Genomic DNA, 22,341 nt, shown 5'->3' with positions numbered 1-22,341 from the left:
GAATGGGGCACGAGCGTTATGAAGAACAAAACTGGAATTTGAAAGGATCTTGCTACCTGGGAGACAAAGTCTGAAAGAAATGGGACGCAGTTGTTCTCTTTGAACTGCGAAGTGTTGCACCTAGTTTGAGACAAAAAACTGTAAAACTATATAGAGAGAAATGATTTAGCAGGTAAATTTTTAGTAAATAAATTTTTGTAAATAAATAGTTTTTAGTAAATAATCTGGCAGTGCAGTGGATAAAAAAATTCAGCAAGAGTCAGTAGCATTATACTGTGAAAATTCAAACAGGTTATGCAACCAGCACGGCTATGGGATACAATGGTTATTCTAACCTGTATTAGATAAGCCCAGTAGCATTGTGTTGCGCTGCTAACATGACTGCTCCTGTCTTTGGAACAATTGCAACATGCAGAGGAATACAATGACAGATGATATAAATCTCCCTAATGCTAGTATGTGAATTTCCATTCCTGAGGGCACCTTTCTTTGCCTGGCTAGAGCATGATGCACCCCAACAGCAACATAAAGACTTAATCCCTAACACTGACTTGGGGCCATAGGTATACATGTGTACCCTGAAAAGCAACTAACCCTCAAAAGCCCTCTAATATTAACCACCCTCAATTAACCCTCATGAGCCCTCTAACATTAACCACTCTCAGCACCATGCAGAGATCTTGCCCAAACTTTGCAGTAAATGCTATTTAACCTCTGTTTTAAAAGAGGAAATGTGAATGATAGAGAGGCCTCATCAGAGATAAGATCAAATTTTATCCAAATGAGCTGACTGCCATTAAGAATGCAGATACTGAAGTATTTCTGGAAAGTATGGAAGTGACTCGAGCTCTGTCCATCTATGTTTAATCACATGGGGTCCCACAGAATGCAGTAGAAAATAGCAACTTTTACTTAGTTTTCATTCAGCTGCATGCCAGATAATCGGCTCTCAAAAATTTCAAACAGTTTTCACTGGAGTGGGGATTCACCACAAGTCTGGGTGCCTCACTTGCCATCTAATAGCAAAATGCAATTCAGGAACTGCACAGGAAAAGCACCTCAATTTCAAATTAAGGCAGTATAAATTGAAAACTGGGGAAAAAAACCCAAACCACAACGAGACAATTTTTTACCTGGAAAAATGCATAAAATTCTCATTCACAATGAAGCCTTATCAATTTGTGAATATGATTTTAAGAGTAATATGTTCTCAGGCACCACAATTACTGAATGCTTCAAATAAGCATGAAAGATTTGTGAAAAATTGTACCATTTAATTTTGAAGAAAATCCCCATAGAATTCTAGAGCTTAAAGAAAATTATTGAATAGTAACTTTACATTTACATTTGAGTAAGAATGTATTACATGAGACTTCAGTCCTAACTCCCCAGTGGATTAAAAAAGCATATTTTACTCCAAAAGACCAACAGCACTGAATTACAAAAATATCCAATAGCTGAAATTGCAACAGCATTTGCCTATTTCAGTGTACTTGCTGTTATTTCTATGTTGAACAGGGGATGGCAGCATTAAGTGTCATCTCATCATAACTCAGCTGAATTGTATTCAAAGAAATATTTTCTTATTAGAGAGCATAAAACAAATGCCAGTGTTTAATTAGCTTTATTTTAAAACTGTATGGAAGTCCTCATGCTGTGGACAAATTCCTTCATATGGATAGAAATGAAAGTAAGGCAAAGTGATGCCTGGGGTATTAATTAATTTTGGACATTAAGAGATGTGTCAAATATTGTATACAAAATGAGGTATGAACACTGAAATATAGGACTCCAGCAGATACTGGATGCAGTTGTCCAAAGGATCCAGCCATTTGCACATTCAAAAAAAAAAAAAGACATACTATATTCATTTGCCATATTCTATTTTTTTGCTTAATAGCTTAAAAAAATGCCTTTCTTAGAATATGACAACCCTTTTTTGTAACAGTTTGCCATACACATGGTTGGTAAGAAAAAACACCGACCATTGGGACCAATGCATTTTTACAAACTACCACAAGATGTCTCTAATTCACCAGCATCTTCAATATGACCTCAACCCACCAGGTGGTATTTTCATACCACCTAAATCTCGTACGTATTCACTATGTGATCAGGATACACGTATTTGGGGTTACCTGTTTACATATTTAAAATAACTTTGCAATCATGTATGTCAAATGCATTACAATTAAGATACCATACTATATAGGCTAACGAGCTTAAAAAAATTTTAAGTATTGACTTTATTGAAATTTTAAAAGTTTCAATGTCAGTGGGAACGGTTCAATTAAAATATTTCTAAACTACAGGAAAAATTAACACTATAATGCTACAGGATTATTTTTTTCATTGTAAAGAATGTGTGAAGAGTGTTACACTGAAACTTATGCCGTGACATCACTGATGGGTCTGGCAAAACTCAATTACCTAATGGAAAGATACTGAACTGTAAATTGGGAGTAGACACTTGGACAACAGCTGCATAAGAAGCAGTTTATCAGTTTTTCACATTTGTTTCATCCTTTGGGGTTTCTTGTGGTGGGCAGGTTATGCGTGCTGTAGTATGCTTCACTTTACAAAGAATGGTTAAAGATTCATTGAGGCAAAGAGTTCAGTGGTTTGGGAACTCCTTTAGGAGGAAGAAGGATTAAATGCTAGCTTTGTTTCCAAACACTATTAAATATCAAACACTGAAATCTAGATATTTATTTTTTAAGTAAACACATGCCCTGCTGTGACTTCATTGGGCAGCAATGCATCTAAATGTGGGTACAGTTTACTGAGTGTTGTCACAACACTTGCTCCCTCTACAGATACAAACCTAATGTAGTTTTGTTTCAGAAGCCCAAATTGAAACAACCCGTGGGATATAATTTTTCTGAATAGAAATATTTTGAAAAATCTGGAAAAATAAACAAACAAAGAAACAAACAGCCCAACCCTCTAAATGTGTCATGCTGGTAACCTATGGTAACCTATGAAATCCATATTAACTTGCTATCTATGGAAATTCTCAGTTAAATAAATGTAGATATCCTCTCTGCTATATCCACTTTTTCACTAGAGATGATAGTCTTATGAATAAAGTATTTTGCATGTATGTTTCCTTACATCATTATAGGTTTTCTCCTGTTTCTCATGCTTTTCCCGGTCATATGCCATCTTTTTCAGAAGTTTCTTCATAGCTTTGTCCTTTTTCTCCTTCTTTTGTCTTTCAGTGTTTTGTTTTCTCACTTGGTTAACAATAAACTTAGGAATCTAGATAAATATAGATAGTAAGTATGAATATCTACATAATTTCCTTAAGTAACTAACTTACCAAAACTTTGTAAATTGACAGATTGTCAGGTAGAATTCAAAATTAGTATTTATTTCCAGTAATAATTAAAGATTCAAATAATATAAAGCTGTGAAACAATTTAGAAACCACTCCATTTGTGATGTTATATTCCATTCAGTAAGCTCTCACGGGAAGAGAGGTGGAATCATGCAACGTTTTTACTTTCCTCAGCCAAAAAAACCCACTGAACACTTAGTCTGTACAATGGTGATAATAACTTCTCCTCACATGCAGCAAAGGTCAAAATTGTTTAAAGTTGCTGATGGACAACAAAGCCCAAACTTCTCCAGTCTAAGTTAGAGTTTTGCTTTGTTTTATCTAAACATGTTTTATATAATACGAAGTTTGGCCCAAAAGGGAAACGGACTAAAACACTGTGTTTCCTGCTAATATCTCTAAGCAGAAAAGAATAAATTCCTCATAAGAATGTATACTGATAGGGCAAATATAAAGATCCCCCAAGGACTTATTTCTGAGTTCACATATCGTACATACAATTTTAAAACTGACCATCAGAGCTTAACTCTACCATAAGATGTAACGATTCTGTTTCGTTCCCGTAAGAGTAATGATTCTGTTTCACTCCTGTAAGAGTTGCCTATGAGCAAGAACCCAGCTGGATGGGGTTGATCTTTCTCTAAATCATGGAAATAAGTTCCTATTACCTCTTTGTTCAGATGCCTTGTTAGCAAAATTTATGATTTCCACCCCCCTCCCCTCCACCCCTTAAGAATACACTTACTGTCCAGAGAAGTTTTTGGTACTGAATCATAAAGCGCATGACATTTGCTGTTCCAGCTGCCATAACAAACTCGCTTTGTTCAATAGTCTTTGCGCCAAACCCATGAAACGTGAAAAGGTTTGGGGCCATCACCATTGCAACATTCTTTAACGTCATTTTATTTTTGTCTCGATGATCAATTACCCTTTGGAGGAATTCAAGCAGTACCTGAAATAACAGCAGAACTTAAAGCTCAACTCTGCACATGAAAAAGTTACGAGTGAAACATGATGTTATATATTTTTTGAAAAAAGCTCTTCATTCCTAATAAAACCACATTAAAAGCAATCAATAACAGGAAGTATGGATATGTTTGTTCACAAGACTGTAATGCAAGTTTTGTTTCCTTTAAGTAATGAAGTAAATCATTCTTGTTATTTTTGCGGATAACATTTTCAAAAGCATTCACGTGACTTCGAGCCCTGCACAGTAAGATTTTTTCAAAACCCTTGTTATGTAGGTGCATAAGTAGCATCCCACAGATGTTTGTGAAAATATTACTGTTGGTTTTTCTTAAATTGAAAGTGAACACAATAGTGCCAGCTGTCACGGTTCTGACACCATGGAGTGGCAAGTTCTGTAAGGTAAGCAATTCGTGAGTAAACCACTGCATTGTGACTGACAGGCAGCCAGTTAGAAACTGACAACATTCAATTAATTCAGTTCCAGATATTTGTAACTCAACTCAGGAGCCCTCCTGACCGCTTCCACACAGTAAATAATTTCAAAAAGAAAGTCATGTTTAAACAATAAGACCTAATAGGATTTTTTGCCTGTAATAGAAGATGCTCTGCATCCCACACAAATCCTGAAAATTCATTTTTGATTGTAGCAATTTTAATAGTAAGCATATTCTGAAAAAGATGAATTGCTACAAAAGGACAAGCCCAAATTGGAAGATTCTCCATCTAACGAGCTGCAAACACCAACAGGAAGTGTAAATTTCTAGCTCATTGAGAGTAGAAACAAACAGCATAGAGAAAAGTGGGGAATAACAATGAAGAGCTAAACCCATTTCATAAAAGCAAGTATTCTAACATCCATAGTTTTCTAACAATGGTTATTTTTTGCATTGGAAATGATGACTGTTGCTGCAAAAAAAAAAGGAACAAAATTTGTAACAGAAAACGTCGCTCACTGGGAGATTATTACAGCAATCTCCTGGAAAAATTTCAAGTCACATTCTTAAGAACCATTTGGGAGGAATTAGGGTCCTAAGTTGGGGTTTTTTTTTCTTAAGTTCTGTGAAATACAAGAAAAGAAATAATTCTGTTTCAACATTAACTTTGAACTGAAAAAAAGAATGTTAAAGGAAAACCACATTCATTACAGTAGATTCACAGAAACAGACAAAATGTTTGTGCAGGAAAAAAGTATTAGAAATTCTGACCTTTAGAGTGTCTCTGTTTGCTTCAGGTAGAAGGAGAACCAAAAGATTCAAAGCTTGCAGTTGCTGTTTCTTCGTCGGAAGATCTGCCAGTGAAGCACATGTACCTCAGTATTTTAAAATTGTCCTTTTCAAAAGCCACGCTCAAAGTGGAAACTTCTTGCAAAATGCTGAATGCATACACACAGCTAATTGTCATAGTATGACAAAGGCTGGCAGATCCTTGTTTTCTGATACTCATTTCCAAATGTTCTTTTAGGATTCAGTCGCTCTATGACTCAGCAGTCTACTGGCAATATTTTCTAGATGCCTTATGATTCTTTATTTTGCAATGTTACAAGAAGAAATAGTCAGCTAACGGTTCCTCCCTTTTTGAGCCTGTGCTTCAACATATGAAAGGGTATATTCAAAACTGCTTTCACAGTTTCTCTGATTGCCTTAACAGTTGCATGGTCTCCCAACTCACCCACGCAGAATGAATACCACGTGTTGCTGAATAAGGCAGGTCTCCAGCGACATAAGCAGCAGCAGCTGCAATGGCAAACCACTGGGGATAAAGCCAAGAGCAGAGAAGCTTAATGCTTATCTACAGCAGTGAGTGCTGTACCAGACATGGCAAGCTATAATTAAAGAAAAGTGACATTGGTTCTGCCTTTCACCCAATTGCTCAGTGGTGCATCATTCAGCCAAGATGCAGGATAACTGCATCCCTACACTCCTGCACCTCCTAGAAGAGCTCCCACTTTCTGGCAGCACTGAGCAGCAGAAAGCCCTAACTCTCTCATGTTTGTCACTTGTGATAAACTTCCTCCTGTCATACTTTAGAGGACATACTCTGGCAAGTCTTCTCAGCAGATTCCTAATCAATCAGGCCATACATAAGACAAGTGAAGGAGGAGGTACCTGCACTTGACATAGTTCTATCACACTATTTCAAAATTCAACAGGGTTGTTCTCATGCATGCTGCTGGAATTACAAATGAACTGCTATTTCAAATACATTTCATCCAAATCAGTTTGGCAGATACCGCCAAGAAAAAAAAAAGTTCATTGATGAAATAAAAAAAAAAAAAATCCTTGCTGACTATTTCCTACCATAATTAAAACTAAGGATCTGAATATTAAGTGGCAAATTATATACTCGTTTAAAATATGCAAGTAGTGCCAATAGTATACCTACCTGCTCTAGAAAGACATGCATTAGAAGTAAGGCTTAAATTTACTTCCAAAACTAAATTTAGTTCCCAAACTAAATGTCACAATGCTCAAAAAGCAATGAGAATCAACCTTTTCCTAGGAAAGTAAGCAAAAATACAATTGCAAAACAATTAAAATTAATTACTTAAATCAAGGTTTTTGTTCTTTTCACCTAAATAACAATTGAATTTTAGTTGTTTAAATTACTTAAATTAACAAAATAAATTGTTTAAATTAAGTTGTTTAAATAAATACTTAATTCTAACCACACTACTTAGTCACAGTATCATGAAGAACACTGATTACTGTCACAAAGATGGCTCTTTTTCTCTACCACCTTATCTTATTACACGTAACCAACAAGATGGGTAGACAATTTAAACAATGGGAGGCTATGAAGTGCTATGTCTGTTTTGCATCAAATCCTTTGGCTCAATGTAAAAAGTGTTTCAGATCCTGGCACCTGAGTATTTTCTGGGTAAGTAAAACCACATAAGCCTTCAGACAGCTCCGGAGCAGCAAGTAGAAACCCTCCTGGCTCCAATCAGTATCTGGTAAGTGGAACAACTTTGAGGAGCTGTTTGCTGCCAGCATCACTTGAAAGCATTCTTGCTAGCTTTAACCTGCCGCTCAGTACTGCAAAATCAACATTATGTGGCAGGCCTAAGCACCAGCCCCCTACTCCCACCGACTTAATGGCCCTGAAAGGCTTCTCAGAACCCAGAGACTGACACAGCCCACAGTTTTTAAGAATATTTGTCTGTCTGCCTGTCCATGGGAGTTCCCTGAAATTGTCCCTTAGAAATGAGTCATTGTTCTGCCTGCAGACAAGGGGAATAGGAATGCAAGTTTCAGAAAAAACTATGTTCGCTAGGGAGTTAATGTATGTGGGTTCTTACTCCTGATTCATTATCATCAAGCCGCTCTCTTTCAATTACAGCTGGTATGTTTGCTGACTTGGTGACCAGTTGGCAAAGAGGATATTTTCACAGGAGCTTGCTGTTCTCAAGGGACCAAGGATGATCAGCAGTTCTGACTACTCTGCTCTAACTTTTCCTGTTGTAAGTGGATAAAATACCCTAAATATTATAAATTACCATTTGTTAGATATTCTGCAGAACTACTATATCTTTGCTGTTGTTTTCTTTTGAAGCAAATATTGTTTATAAACCGATACCATCATACACAATTTCCTAGTAACTCATCTATATCTCCTAACAATTAGAAACATCTTATCAGAAAGTAGCAGTGTGCTTTCATTTTATGTGTAAACTATTAAAGTAGATGCTACATGAAAAATGTTATTTCTACATTAGCAAAAATATGCCTAGTCTTTTCTCAGGAGAAGTCATATTGTTGGTACTCAATTTGTTTCTCAGTTTCACATATTCTTAGCAAAAATACTGCTATGGCAAAGAGGCACTTCTCTGCACTGGTATCATTTCTTGGCAGCTGAGGTAGAAAGGACACTACTCACTCTGTACATCTTGGAAAGCTTTGAGATATTCTACAGTGAGGAGTGGCTGAGGCAGTTCACGGATGAAGAGTTTTAAAAGACTTGCTGCATCATGTTGCTTTACATTTTCCCAGTTGAAAGTCCCTTCATAAAATTTTGCTTCCAGTTCTTGGCAAAGACTCTGAAAGGCAGTAGATACAGAGAGCTCCAATAACACTTGGCTGCAGGAAGCCATGCATTATACACACAGCAATACTTTCCACACTTTGAAAGGGGGTAAAAAAGGGACATCTGAAATATCACTTAACTCCAGCTGTCGCTGATCTTCTTCTACAAAAATACAAATTGAGGATCAGAAGCACTGCCAGCGAACACATAGGCAGCAGAGGGCCAAGTCATATAGGAAGAAATCCCATGGGCCTACCTCAGGCCATACAGAATATACTATAAGAATGAGATACCATACTCATTCATGTAATGGTTATGACTTCCCCTCCCCCAAAATATTAAGACGTGGCTGATATACATAGCAATTCTGAAACTACTACCAAAGGGTGTTGTTGTAATGCATGCATGGCCATTTTCATAAACAAATACGTTGACACACAGTTTCCTATCAAAACATACACTAAGGTGAGGCTGGTTCTCTTTTTAAAACACAGGGAAAAGATTTGTGTGACTGGATAGCTGGATGTCTTGCTATCTACAGGGAACTCCATGCTGCTGGGCACATGTCATAGAATCATAGAATGGTTTGCTTGGAAGGGACCCTCAAGATGATCTCGTTCCAACAGCCCTGCCATGGGCAGGGACACCTTCCACCGGACCAAGTTGCTCATACAGCTCTGCCTAGCACTGGATGTGAAACATGCCCTATACAGAACGGGACTGTACTGCAAAACATGAGGTTATGCAGCAGAATACACAGCACTGAAAGTCTCGGTGATACCTCGTAACTCTGGGGTTGGGAAAGCGCAGGATACTGTTGCCAGCAGAGATTACAATATACCTGCCCTGTTCCCATGGCAGTGCTATATAACTGGGCTTCCAGAGATACATAAATGAGAACTGGCTGCAAAGATTTGAGTCCTCCTTAGTCTCCCTTCAAGCATCAGTCCTGGCCTTGGATCCACTTCATTTATTTCCCAGTCCGGCAGAAAGGGAAGTGGTCTCAGTACAGGGCCAGTGCTGAGGCACTTCTCACAAGTCCCTCCCTTCTTCTTGCCTCAGTTCTTCCAGACAGAAAAGGAGGACAGAGACACTGGCTAGTTTTGTAAAGTATCTGAGATGAAGTGAGTGAAAGTGCCATGGAAAAATATGGCCTTAATTATTTATCGGGACAAGAAGGGCACATTGGATAGAGGATACTAGACACATTTTTAAGATACTGTTCTCATTAAATTTAACCTTGTCCAAATGGAAAATGGATCTATTTAAAAAAAAAAATGTGGACGCTTAGGTTGATATAAAAGTTGGATGTCCTCAACTGTCCTCCAGAGAGATCTTCTGTCTCCACTGATTACGCAGGAGATTCAAAGGTGCAAAGATCCTAACTCAGATGTCTCAAGTCAAGTGGGTGTGATTTTCTGCTCATCAACAAAAGCAAGCTTTAGAAATACAGATGAAAATTCTCCCCGAGTCTCATCAGCTCCTCCATCCACATTCAGACCAAATCACTGTCGCAAATGCAGTATTAAACATCTAGATAAAATGAACTGTTTTATCGAAGAGGCAAGGGCAAAAATGTCAACTATGCATCCTAATGCACCAACGTTTAGATTTTAAAGTAAACACATTTAACTATGGGGTATATGCAATGCATTTTTAAAATAGTAATTCTAAAATCTATAGAACAAGATAGCAAAATATTTTTTCTTGAGACTATCTGTGCCTTTCTATAAAACTACATAATGCGGAAAATATTTTCTTTTACTATAGGAGAAAAAAAGTTTAAGAAAATTAAGAGAAAATACCAGTCCTTTAGTATGCTAAATTCTTTGGTTCTCTATAAAATTTTCTCTTTGAGTAAGTGAAGGAACTTAACATCTTTGCTAACAAAACAACTGCTTAATTCCAAGAAGCAGCTCCTGCAAATTAAGAGGTAAAAAAATTAATGAAAGTCAAATAGTGAATGATCCCCTGCGTGGGAAAGCGTATTAAACTGATAAAATCAAAGAATAAATAAACAAAATCACTCTGAAATCATCCCTGTTTGCAGAACTGATGAAAAGTGGAAAACAAAGAATGGAGGAAAGTCGTAAAAAGAAAAATATCTTAGTTACTGGTAAATAAAAAAAGCCAATTTCCATAATATTCCCTTCTTTCAGTTGTTTTTAATGAACTAGCTGCCGAATTCTACACAACGGAGGCTGGCAGATGTCTTCAGACAGCTGAATCCACTTAAATGGTCCTTTCTGTTTAGAATTTAAGACCAGTTCAGACCGTCTTTTTAAGACATTGACTCTTGGCGTGAATCATACTGTGTATTTAGCTTCCTGCATTAAGGCAAATACCGGGGAAGAGTCTGCATGTAATTGGCACTCACTCTGCAAAGTGTCAGTGTGCATGGACGTGCCTAACAAGATTGTGCTTAGTGAGCTGAGTAGTTATATTGCTGTTCATAAAAATAAATGTGAGAGGTTCTTCAGTGCATGCTGGCTGCCTTGCCTTCTAACATAGCTTAAGTCTAGCTATTAAAATAGACTCACAATGCCAGAGAAAAGCCTCCTCCCAGCGTAGAAAGACTGTATGAACTATTCAGATGATTAAGCTGGTTCAGGGAAAAAGCAAAAGGCTGGAAAGCTTGTGCCAAGAATTAATGAGATTTTGGCACAACTGAATTTGAAATGTAGCCTTGACTCTCCTTCAAACTTTGAACTCCAGTCTTCTCTCCAAAACTTCACTGGATGAAACCATCAGCTTTCTGGTTAATATAACTCAGTTTTTTTTGTAAAGAGATTTTTCTTTCTGTTTTTGAAGATTTTCATAACAAGCTGGTGTTAAAATATATTTGCATGCCAAAATAAAATCAGCAAACACAGATACATTTGGGGCAATGTTGAGAATCTGCGCAATGTTTTACCTTTACTCTTGTTGCAACTCCTGGTATTCTAAGAAGTCCTTCTGTTTCCAGAGTTGCCTCTTCTATCTGGGCAATCAGCTGTCAAACACAAACCAAACTGCATGAATGAAGATGTCAATTAAAATCACCAGTAGATAGTTCTGATACATTGGAGCCTTTATGTACGTATCTCTGTGTGTACGCATGCATTTGTGCATGCAGATATGTAAGAAGTAGACACACAAACACAGTTTACAAATTGATTACAGTTGTTGATGTAGAACAAAACCTTTAATATGGCTCTTACCCGTTTTACGAACACTATTAAAGAAGAGTTTGTCTATTTTGTTAAAAAAGAAAACTGCATTTTTTAGACCTCGTTCAAGTCTCCTCTGAAGACTGAAGCAGTTTTTTCCAAAATTACTCTGGCTTCAAAAATAAATCCCAATTACTACCCTTGTTAAAATGTCTCCGAATAAAAACAATTAAAGTAACATTAGAGATACAGTACTAACTTTCTCACAAATACTCCTCTTTACGACTTTACCAGAGAAGAACTAAGTACTTTTGGGCTTTAAAGAAGCCTCAGTTTTGCAAATACTAGCATTCTCTTAACAAACTCAACAGTTTGCAATCCTACACATGGCTTAGATAAATTAGTAGAAATTCTGTAAAAGCACTTAAAACACATATAAATTCTGTTTCTCTAAAAGATATGCCTAGAAGTATTCACTGACGGATGGATCTAAGAGGATTCAAAAGAAATTTGTAAATGTCAAAAGCTGATGACTTCATTTTAGCACAAATGCTTCTCTCAATGTTTATCTAGGGCAGTGTCTTTGTTATATACCTTCCCGTGCCAGCTCAAGTAAGAAAAATTACGCAACATAGTTGTGTTTTCTCCAGTTACACAAATTAAGGAGGGTTTACCTACCACTGTATTTATGTAACTGATAAATGCCATAAAAAAGATCAGACAGAAAAAACCATGAAGTTAGAAAACAGCACTAAAGGTGTCACCCTTGCATATTTTCCTTGGTTGCGGGGGAAAAAAAAAAAAGGGCTAACTGGCCTCATCCAGCTCTCACTGTACCTGGCTTACACCAGAGCAGTGGCTGCCACTCCTATCTGTCAGACACAGAGATGCTGTGGGCATATTGTGTGATTTGCCACCATCACCACATCTAGGGGGAGGCAAGGTCTGGTGGCACTGCCGGTGGACACAACTCCTTCGCACATTCTCACTCACAAGTGCCCGCTTAGAGGGCAGCAAGAGGTGGCCACTGGCCACCACCAGCCTCCTGCCTACAGGAAATCCCCTCTTCATCTCTATCAGTACTGTTTTGCAGGGCTTCATCAGCAGGCCAGAGACCTGAATTACTATCACGAGAAACTTCTGGTGGAGATACATGGATTGGTATTACCCTCGGATTGCAGTTGGAAAACCCCTAGGCTAAATGATGTAATTATTTTTAACCACAATTCCTCAATGAAATAAAAAATAGGTGTATTTTTTATTAAAATATTTTTTTTTTATTACGCAGCCTTCTTATTGGCTTGGTTTGTTTCATTTCAGTGATAACGAAGGTACATCTAAAAAGCAGTATGCACAAAAATGTTCTTCTTTGCACTTTATATAAATCCCCTGTTCTTGGAAAGCACGTGCTGTAGAGAACAGGCAGAAGAAATGGGAAACTTTTTTTTTTTTCATATTCTCATTTAAGGAAAAACTGTATTCCAAATGATGTCTGCACCTTGCAAAACAAATCACATCTATAAGTTAGAAATGTTTATGTAGAATTTGCTTCCTGAAGAACTATGCTTACTATGTTGCTGGGATAGCACAGTGATCAATCTCTTTTTGTTATTTGATTTCTTTTTTTCTAGATAGCATCCTTCCTAGAAATGTATTTTTATGATCTTGAGGAAGTAATTTCTGACAGAAATGACACAGCAATAGTTTTGAGAGAGTGATGCAAAATTACTTTGGGTTTTCTGCATCTTGAAAAAATAACTTAACAAACAGGTCCCCAAACCTACTGAAACAGTGATGACACAGCACTGAGTTTCTGTCAGTTAGGACAGGTCAACACACTGTGGTCTCTGCCTTCTCGTGCAATGAGACCTGCTATGGCTGGGCAGTAAATCCAGGGTCTCCGCTATCTTTCCCATTACCTTCCCCACTACCACGACAACATGCAGGCCAAAGCAGCCCCCCCACGTACTAAAGCAACAAATCTCGAAAAGGGCTGCTGCCACCACCAGAGGCAGTTATCCAGCCCGATTCCCACCCCCTAGCCACCTGCCTTGTGGCTCAAATCTCTTCTGAAAGGACAAAACCACTTCCTAGAATGGTAGGTTCAGCTTGTGAGCCAGGGATTGAGAATTTCTACGGCATTTCAAGTATTTGCTCTGAAAAAAATAAAGAGTAGCCCTATTGGTGATGGAAGTTACACCACCTTTACAAAATTGAATTTGGCTCCAGTGGGTTCTTACACTGTCAGTTTTCACAGATGTGATGGAAGTTACACCACCTTTACAAAATCGAATTTGGCTCCAGCGGGTTCTTACCCTGTCAGTTTTCATAGACTTAATAGTAAACTTGCCTAAATCATGGAGACCAGTTGTAACAAAACCCAAACTTTTATACCTTTAACTCAAAATATGTCTGATACAAAGCAAAGTACCACATTTACTGAATTAAGTAAAGCTGCAAATAAAAGTTACAATAACTTTGATTGATTAGAGTAACATACTGAAAACTGTGCTATAGGGAGCAAACAAATCTAGGACAAAATGTTATTTGTTCGTCATTTGCAGGTATGTAACAAGTTGACTTGTTCATGCCTATTTACCTTTTGAAAAATCAGCGGGATCTTGGTTCCTGGCACCTTTTTCTGATCCTGTTCCAGTAAAACTGACAGTGGGACACCAAACAAGCCAGAATCTGAAGAATAAAGTGAAAGAAACTGTGATATTATCCACATCTGTTCCAGTACATGTGATAATGGCATAAAACCACATTTTTGGAAGTGATAAGCCCATTCAATACATTCAGAGGTATTGACCTTTTGTTCAAAGTGTCCGAATATCTTTGTCAATCAAGTTATTACACAAAGCATTCTGGCTAAAAGGATTCATTCATCTCTTCCTTCAACCATAAATCAGGAGTCTTCTATTTTGACTTCAAATTGCCATGCACATATTCTGCGGTACAGTGAAGCAAACTGCATAAATGAACCATCTGCGTGGTTCTGGTTTGCAGAATGGGTATGATGATGACCCTGCAATGCACATCTTCATCACTGAATGCAAGTTACTATAGTTAAGATGCAAACGGCATGAGTAATATATCCAGAAATTTGGCTACTAAAATGAGACAGACGTAATTATCACCCAGAGTTATTCTTACCACTTCTCTCAATGAGGGTTTTGAAAGAAGAGCTTTTCAGCTCCTGTGCTTTTGCATTATACAACACCAGCAGGATAGCAAGATCACCATCTTGCCAAAGGTGGTTTGCCTTTTTTTTTTTTAATAAAAGCAAAAGTATAGTTAATTCTTGATTAGAAAACAGCCTTTACAATAAAGCTAAAGCAATGCAAATTAAACAAAAAAGGAATCTAGTCTCAGTTAATCTAGCCCTGGTGCAAAACTAGCCTTAGTCTTCAAATAAATGGGACTCCCATGTGTTTATGGCCCTGTTGAATAGAAATGAATGACCATTAAAGGAGAGCTATACTTTAAGATCATTGAGTCCAACCTTAGAAGTAGCACAGTACTTACCTTCAGGAAAGCAGGAAAAGAATACCCGTAAAGAGCACATACACTTGTCCTCCCAGGGAATACATCAGCACATACAAACTTCTGTGAAGCAATTCGTCCTGCACAGCATGCTACTAAGATAGTTCCCCTTCTTCACTCCTTGGTTTATCTGCTCAGTGACTGACCTGAGTTTTAACTTTAGACAAAGAGCACAGTCCCTTAGCTGGAATGACTACGTGCATGAACTTGTTTAAAGTGTGCCTTCAGTTAAGGCGTGTAATTAAATGCTGCTCAGGACCTATGTTACTATTTATATACTAAATTTTCTGCTGGAAAAATCATAAAGAACTGGACGCATTAGTTTTATTGGATTAAAACAGACCCATTTGGTTCAGAATATGAAACACCAACTCACCTTTCGTTTTGATTTTTACAGCTTTTTGCTGCTTGAATTCTGTCCCAAGTATGTCATAGAGAGCAGTTAATTCAATCAGTGCTAAAGAATAGACTTTCTTCATGTCCTGAGGGGCCAGGTCACCAATCTTTGTGGTACCTGTTTTGTCCTTCGGCAGCCTGAAATTCTAAAAGCAGAGGTTTGCAGCAGAGTGAATAATCCATGTCATAACAAATTACTTAGCTCGAAGGTTGTGCTTCCTTCAGGGCACAACCTTTCATCATGAAGCCGGCCGTTACTGACTAAATTACAGGAGAATCCCCCAAACAGGTTGAAAAGTAGATGATCTTAAAATCATAGGAGGATTTAGGTTCCTAGTGACTTCTGGATGTCATCTAATTCAACTGCCTGCTCAAACCAAGGCTAAATTCACAGTCTGATCAGGTTTCTTGTTGCACTGTCCAACTGAATTTTGAAAACTCCCAATAACCTCTGTGGGCACCCATTCCAGTGCGTAATGCTCTCATGGGGACTTATTTTACTTTGCAAAACAGAATTTCCCCTGTAGTCACTTGTGTCCATTGCCTCTTGTCCTTTCGCTGTGAACCTCCAAGAAGAGCCTGGCTTCGTCCTGCTTGTAACCACCTCCCACACCACCACCTTCTGCATCCTTTTGCAATTTATAGTGGTAGAAATGGTTGTCCATGAACAATCCTCAGTGTTTACAATTGGGATAGAAACCCCTATGCACTTTTGCACATAAAATAACATATTTGGCTGCCATATAAATAATAAGAAAGGGATCCCCTTCTTTGTGAAGGGGGGGTCCTTAATTATGGCTCATTTCTACTGCACTAAATGCTCAGAAGCTGCAGTCAGGGATCAATATAAGGAATTGAGCTGAGAGGGAGAGGGGCTCCCCAGCTCACAGAGCTTTTTAACTCCATCTCTGCCCAGCAGCCTTCTAAGTAAGACTCTTGCCTGTGCCTGACTTTAGCAGTGTGCATGACTCAAAGCAGGAAGGTTGACAAGACTTTCTTCTATTTGGAAAGATACATTATACTCCAGAATTATTTTCTTATCCTGTACAAACTCAGTGATAGCACAGATGAATCAGTGGTTATGGTACACGACTACATGGGCATATACCGAAACATAAACATAATTTACAAATTGCAGATAGTCAGTTTCCCGCCTTGAGGTTTCATTGACTTGCACAAACATGTATGTCTAAAAATAGCAGCCAATGACGAAGGTGCAACAAACAGAAATTGTAGATTTAAACAGGTAACTCCCTTCCTTTTCCTATCATTTTGCCACTGAAGGAGAAATCCCATAGCCATGTCTTTCAGCAATCCTTTATAAGCCTAGCTAAAAGTATAGCTAATGCATGTATTATGCATATATATATATATGCATATATACAGAAGTAAGTTAGAGTATAGCTATCCTTTCCTTGTTATACACTGCATTAGAGAAACATGACTCAAACACTTTAGAATCCATTTCTAAATATCCATTAGTGTCTGATTTATAATGTTTAAACTAGGATACATGGGGTAATTACTGTTTGAAGAACTGCACATGTCCTTATCTAAATTAAGTGTTTGAAGAACTGTGAAACTTTATTACTTCAGACACTATATTTACTCAGACATGTTTGTATGCACTGTTGGGGGGGCGGGGGGGGGGGAAGACAGACTTTTTTCACACCAGTCGTTAGTTTACAGGTCACATGTAACTGCATGTTCATGGACTGTTAGGTAGAGAGAGATCCTCAAAGAGATGCCTGAGGATCAACAACAAAATGGCCTTGGAGGATCTTCTTTTGTATTTATTTGGATTCATTCAGAATGAGTCTTTTTTTTATTAAGAGCTGGAAAGAGAAACTGAGCACAACCTAATCCTTAATTTCCTGATGTTTGACTTCAGACTTCTATAGACCATTCTATTCTTCATTCTCATCCCTCATCTGTCTGCACTGGATAACTACACAAGGTTACTACGGGCATCCACCAAGCCTTTTGAAATTACAACAGATCCTTTTATTACAGAGGTGAAGCATCTCACCTCAGATAACAGGAAAAGGGGCTGTAAACAAATGAAGTAAGGACACCGCTTGTGTACAACTACCACTAAGTCACTATTCCAGCTTAATATATTATCAGCCCGTTATTGCTTAGGCATAGAGTGCATTTTGGCAGACAGACAATGACATAAATAGGCATAAAAGTAGTTACTTCCATGTTATTGAGAATACTACTCCCAAAAATTAGTTATCTTGAAAAGGTCTACCTCCATGAAGCTGGATCCAACAACGTTCTTCTAAATTGAATTCACCCACTATCAGATAAATATGATTCAAACAGTACCACTAGTAAAAACAAACAATGAGAGCAATAAATAGGAAACACTTACCGGGAGAAGAGTGTCACCCCCTCCACTCTTGCACATTTTGCCTACTGAGCTGTCTTTGAGATTAGCTGCCTGTTCTGCAAATGATATCTCCAAATTGATGTCAGTGTCTGAAAATGGTATGTCTTCAAGCGGGCTCTTCCGCTCATCCATTCCAAGACTGAACTTTGGACCTGAAAAAAAGAGTAAAAAATCTAATAATCAACAACACCACTCAGTGCAGGAGAGTAAGTTTAAAATCAAGTAGAAGTTAATGCTGTGCAAGGGATGGACTTTCTGGTTGTACATTCACTGATTTCTGCATTTTTTATGTCCATTGAAAATTTAGCTTCTTAGAAGGGTCCATCTTTCGTAGTTTTTCTTGAATAATTCTGCCAAGGAATGGGGTTTTCTCCTATTTACTTATTACGAAAAGATAAAGCAAACCACCTCAAACAAACTGCAGACTCCTAGAATCTTCTAGATCCAAACAGCTTTGGCATCAGAAGTTTCTTGCCATCAAACTCTTTCCAGCCCCAAAGACTGTAACATCCTGCAAACAAATCAGTGACTCTTTCTGTTGTTAAAATTTCAAAAGCAAAAGAGATTGTTTCCTCTATGATCCAAAGCATTAACATCTGGGAATAACAAGGACTACACAGATCATGTCTTTGTCCCAACATTCCTGTCCACACCTCAGTCTGAAGAGTCTAGATTCCTCAAAACTGCTTGGACATATTTCCATGATACAGGGAAGGACTAAGTACACAACAATGCCCTTACTTCTCTTTCTTGTTCCTTAAAGGAATCAAACACTAGATAAATTTAGAACTTTTTTTAAAAAAAAAACAAACCACAAATACGGAAGGAAAAAAAGGGAGAGGCAGTTCTGCTTTAGTTCTGCTTTTAGAAAAAGAAGTCTAATTTCATAGTAAATCAACCATTGCTTTTCAGTCTGAAGTTAAAATACATCACGAAAGAAGCAAGAGGAAAATTATATTGTAAATCGCACTACTTAATACAAAGCATCAAAGGCAATTTAGCCAGAGAAAGATTCTGATCTTTCCACCATCTCTCCTGTGATGCGGTACTTCTTAAAGGATACATCCAGGGCTAGGTTCCTTGTACAAGGCATTACAAACACCTTGCAAGTATTTGTGATGAAATTCAGACTTTCTTAAAACCAGGGCAAATATAAACAAACCAATCCTCAGGACCATGATTCTGCCACCGGCTCCTGCTCAAGGGAGACTGCAGCCTGTTCAAAGCTAACATACCACAGTTGCAGGAAAAGTGGGATGGAAATGGACATGAGTTGAGGAGAACCATGAGCAGTGCATATGCTTTGCCATAAAAATATTGTGTAACATAATAGATTAGTTTCTTTACACCACTGTGGGAAGTTTTTGAATGGCCTGGCATAACTCTGCTAAGCCACAGAAAAAAATTCCCAGTTACAGGTACAGCAACATTTGACCTTGAAGCAGGGGAAAGGCTGCAGGTAGGCTGATTAAGAGAGAAGGCGTCAGGGAAGTGCTGCTCTATACTGATACTTTCAGCGGTCTGCAAAAGAGCTGAGCTGCAAGCACGCAACCCAAACAACATAGGAAGCATCAAGTTTTTTAAAAAAAAAAATTACACCAACTCAAAAATTTTTGATTTGTATCTGTGTTTAATTGAAAAAAACAAACCCAAGACTAGTCTCTGATATTCTTTAGAGTGAGTCCTGAAAATGACCTCAGTCTGCCAGGGCCAAACTCAGGGGACCTAACAGACAGGGAAGTGGCTGCAGTCACCACAGCCATCACTATCAGCCACCACCACCTACCACCCACTCTCTGGTAGGGCACAGTGCTTTATGCAGTCACTCCCACGTCAATTTAATTGATCTAGAGTTGAGACACTTCCAGAGAGAGAAGGTGAATTTGAGTTAACACTTTGACTCTACTTACAACCAAGCAATGCTGTGAGAAGTAGAATAAAACACTTCCAAATTTTGCCTGTTGTGTGTGTTACCACTTGCTCTTTCCAGAGTGGCTTCTACTCACTTTCCATAGACTCCGAAAGATGCCTGGGGCATACGCTAAAGATTAAGCTGATCCTGAAACTAGAGCTGCTCCTTTCGGTAAAGGGATACATGAGTCCTCAGTAACCAAACATATCCAAGGTCAAATTCACCCCTGGCTTTGATCTTTGGCCTCCCTGCGTGTATATCTGTATACACCATGTAAACTGTTAAATGTATCCGAACTAAAGGAAAACAGTTCCCTGTCCCCCCAAGACTTTTGTCATGCTAATATGGCCTATACGTGACCTACATACTTCCTACCAGCCTGGGAGGGATCTGATGTTAATAAACAATAAAGCAGTAGCTCCTATTTCAGTCCTCTGCTCATAGGAAGGTGCCGTGTAAAGCAGATGCCTTGGTAATGCTGTGCACATTTTAAAGGTCTCAAAATGCTGCCGTGGTGGGGAGTTTCTTCTTGGCCGTATAGCCTTGCTCCTATTGTTGTGCCCTCATTAACTAGGAAGCAGCTATAAGAGGAAGCAGCTTTGGTGTTCTGCCAACCTGCCAACTGCATGCAACGTTTCATGAGAGAAATGCAAGTGCGATACAGAAAAATGCAAATATTGTCTATAAGGATGTGGAAACTGTATTTTACATTAGTCCTGTACCCTTTCCTTCATTCAGAGTGCTATTTAAAGATCACATAAAATGATGGGAATTCTTCAGGAGTGGGGTGGGGATAAGGTCTTGGGTTTCTTTGTAATAGGACATCGAAATATCGGAAGTGTCAACCTTGCTATTTCCTAGTTTTGCTAGAGGATCTAGAGGATATCTTGATGGATCTATGCTGACAGATCTTAATTTATAATTGGAAAGACAGAACGGCTCTTTTTTTTTTTTGACTGACAAAGCATTTCTCTAAAATGCTAATTCATAGACGATTTTAATTAGAATATGAAAAACTTTATAATCTTTTCACTAACACTCTATCACTCCAGCCATAGATTCCTCATTTATCATGTAAAATGAAAAGCAGAAACAAACTCTAATTAAAAAATGCAACCACATTTCAGTTTTTGTCCCTATCAAGAAGCAAACACTACAGCTCTTTTCTCTCATGTTACACACAGTACACGCATTTCTTTCATACATTTGCCAGATCATTATGCTTTGAGGTTGCCCTTATACAGAGGTTTCATCTAACGTTCTTCCCTTGTAGCTAATCCTATGTGTTCAGAATGACAACTGCAGTCCCACAGTATACTGACTTTTGCTGCTCCCCTATTTAAGCTAACAAGTATTTAGTTTTTCATGTCCTTTATTCTTTCCTTTTTATTTTTTGAGATGTCTCAACCAACACGGTTATTTACTCCTTCACAGGCACCCAGAGAAATTACTTTTTTTTCTTTCACAGCTGTTGAACATATTGCTAGCTTTGCAGGTCTTTAGTAAGTGTTATGGATTGCTAAAATGATAAAGTCTTTTGACAGCTTAATACATGATTCTGAATTTTCTTTTTGTTTCCTGAACACACATTCTGTACCTCCATGAAACAAAGAGGCACTTAAAGCCAGTAAGTGAGAGTCCTTCCAAAACACCTCAAATATGCATCGATCAACAAAAAAATCTTAGGAACTCATTAAACTGTTCTGTTTGAGCAGGATCAGGCAGAAAAGAATAAAACCATAATGGTTTCATATTATTCCCTGAGTTCGCTTACATTGTCTATGCAAGAAACAAGGTGTGTCAGATGGGCAAGAAAGGAAGAGTGAGCACAGGTTCACACAGCTCGTGTACGCTCTAAGGGCAAACCATTATACTCTTCAGTCTGGCAGAAGCACTTGGGAATGTAGCATTCAAATACCAAATTAGGAAGAGAGTCATCACCTTTGGAGAGGGGCCAGAGTCATTCACTCTAGCAGTTTTAAGACATCTCAATTTAAGCTTAGGATTTTTTTTGTAATGTCTGAGATGATAGTTGTATTTTTCAGGTAAAACTGGTACTACTTCTCTGTCAAAGCAGGTTTCCATTTTAAAACACTGTCTTTGGATTTGGATTTCATAAATATCTAGTATCTCTGAAATATCAGGCATTGTTTACCTTTTGCCTTAAATTCATTCACTGTTTGTATAACACTAATTTGCTCATCATTCTGGAGGAAAGATCACACCACGGGATTGAAACAGGTGCGGTGCTTTTAACACCACCAAACTTGAGTGGTTTGACTGCAAATTGAACTGATTTTTTTCCTCCTGCTCCAATCTTGGGAGCAGAGCCCACTTTAGCATGTGGGCAAGAAGCAGCATGTGGACAAGAACAGAAGTGTATCAGGATGTAAGCAGGCTGCATTTGCCATCCACATCGCAATCTGTGCTGAGGAGAGCTAGCATATGGGATTTGCCTTTCAGAACTTCCCATTTTTGAAGGGTTCATCAGGGCCACCGGAAAAAAAGAACCAGATGTGATAAAAACTCTACAATAATTGCTTGGTAATTTTCCAGCTCTGAATCCTACAGTGCAGTTTATTGACACAAGCACCAGGCATCTCTTCCTTCC

The 22,341-nt window shown here is 38.1% G+C and overlaps 1 protein-coding gene across 1 annotated transcript in view; it reads right to left on the bottom strand.

Moving 5' to 3' along the window:
• Window positions 1-22,341, bottom strand: part of ARHGAP18 (Rho GTPase activating protein 18) — a gene marked incomplete at its 5' end in the record, with an annotated part of 36,295 nt that overhangs the window by 6,993 nt on the left and 6,961 nt on the right. Inside the window, 8 exons of the mRNA XM_009704187.1 lie at window positions 3,115-3,261; window positions 4,086-4,292; window positions 5,515-5,597; window positions 8,186-8,345; window positions 11,247-11,324; window positions 14,081-14,172; window positions 15,404-15,569; window positions 17,801-17,970. Coding sequence (XP_009702489.1) covers window positions 3,115-3,261; window positions 4,086-4,292; window positions 5,515-5,597; window positions 8,186-8,345; window positions 11,247-11,324; window positions 14,081-14,172; window positions 15,404-15,569; window positions 17,801-17,970 — 1,103 coding nt within the window. The remainder of the gene's footprint in view (window positions 1-3,114; window positions 3,262-4,085; window positions 4,293-5,514; window positions 5,598-8,185; window positions 8,346-11,246; window positions 11,325-14,080; window positions 14,173-15,403; window positions 15,570-17,800; window positions 17,971-22,341) is intronic.

The sequence above is a fragment of the Cariama cristata genome, unplaced genomic scaffold, assembly GCF_000690535.1.
Source record: "Cariama cristata isolate BGI_N322 unplaced genomic scaffold, ASM69053v1 scaffold1337, whole genome shotgun sequence".
NCBI classification, from domain to species: Eukaryota; Metazoa; Chordata; class Aves; order Cariamiformes; family Cariamidae; genus Cariama; species Cariama cristata.
This window is presented reverse-complemented; position numbering and strand designations above follow the sequence as displayed.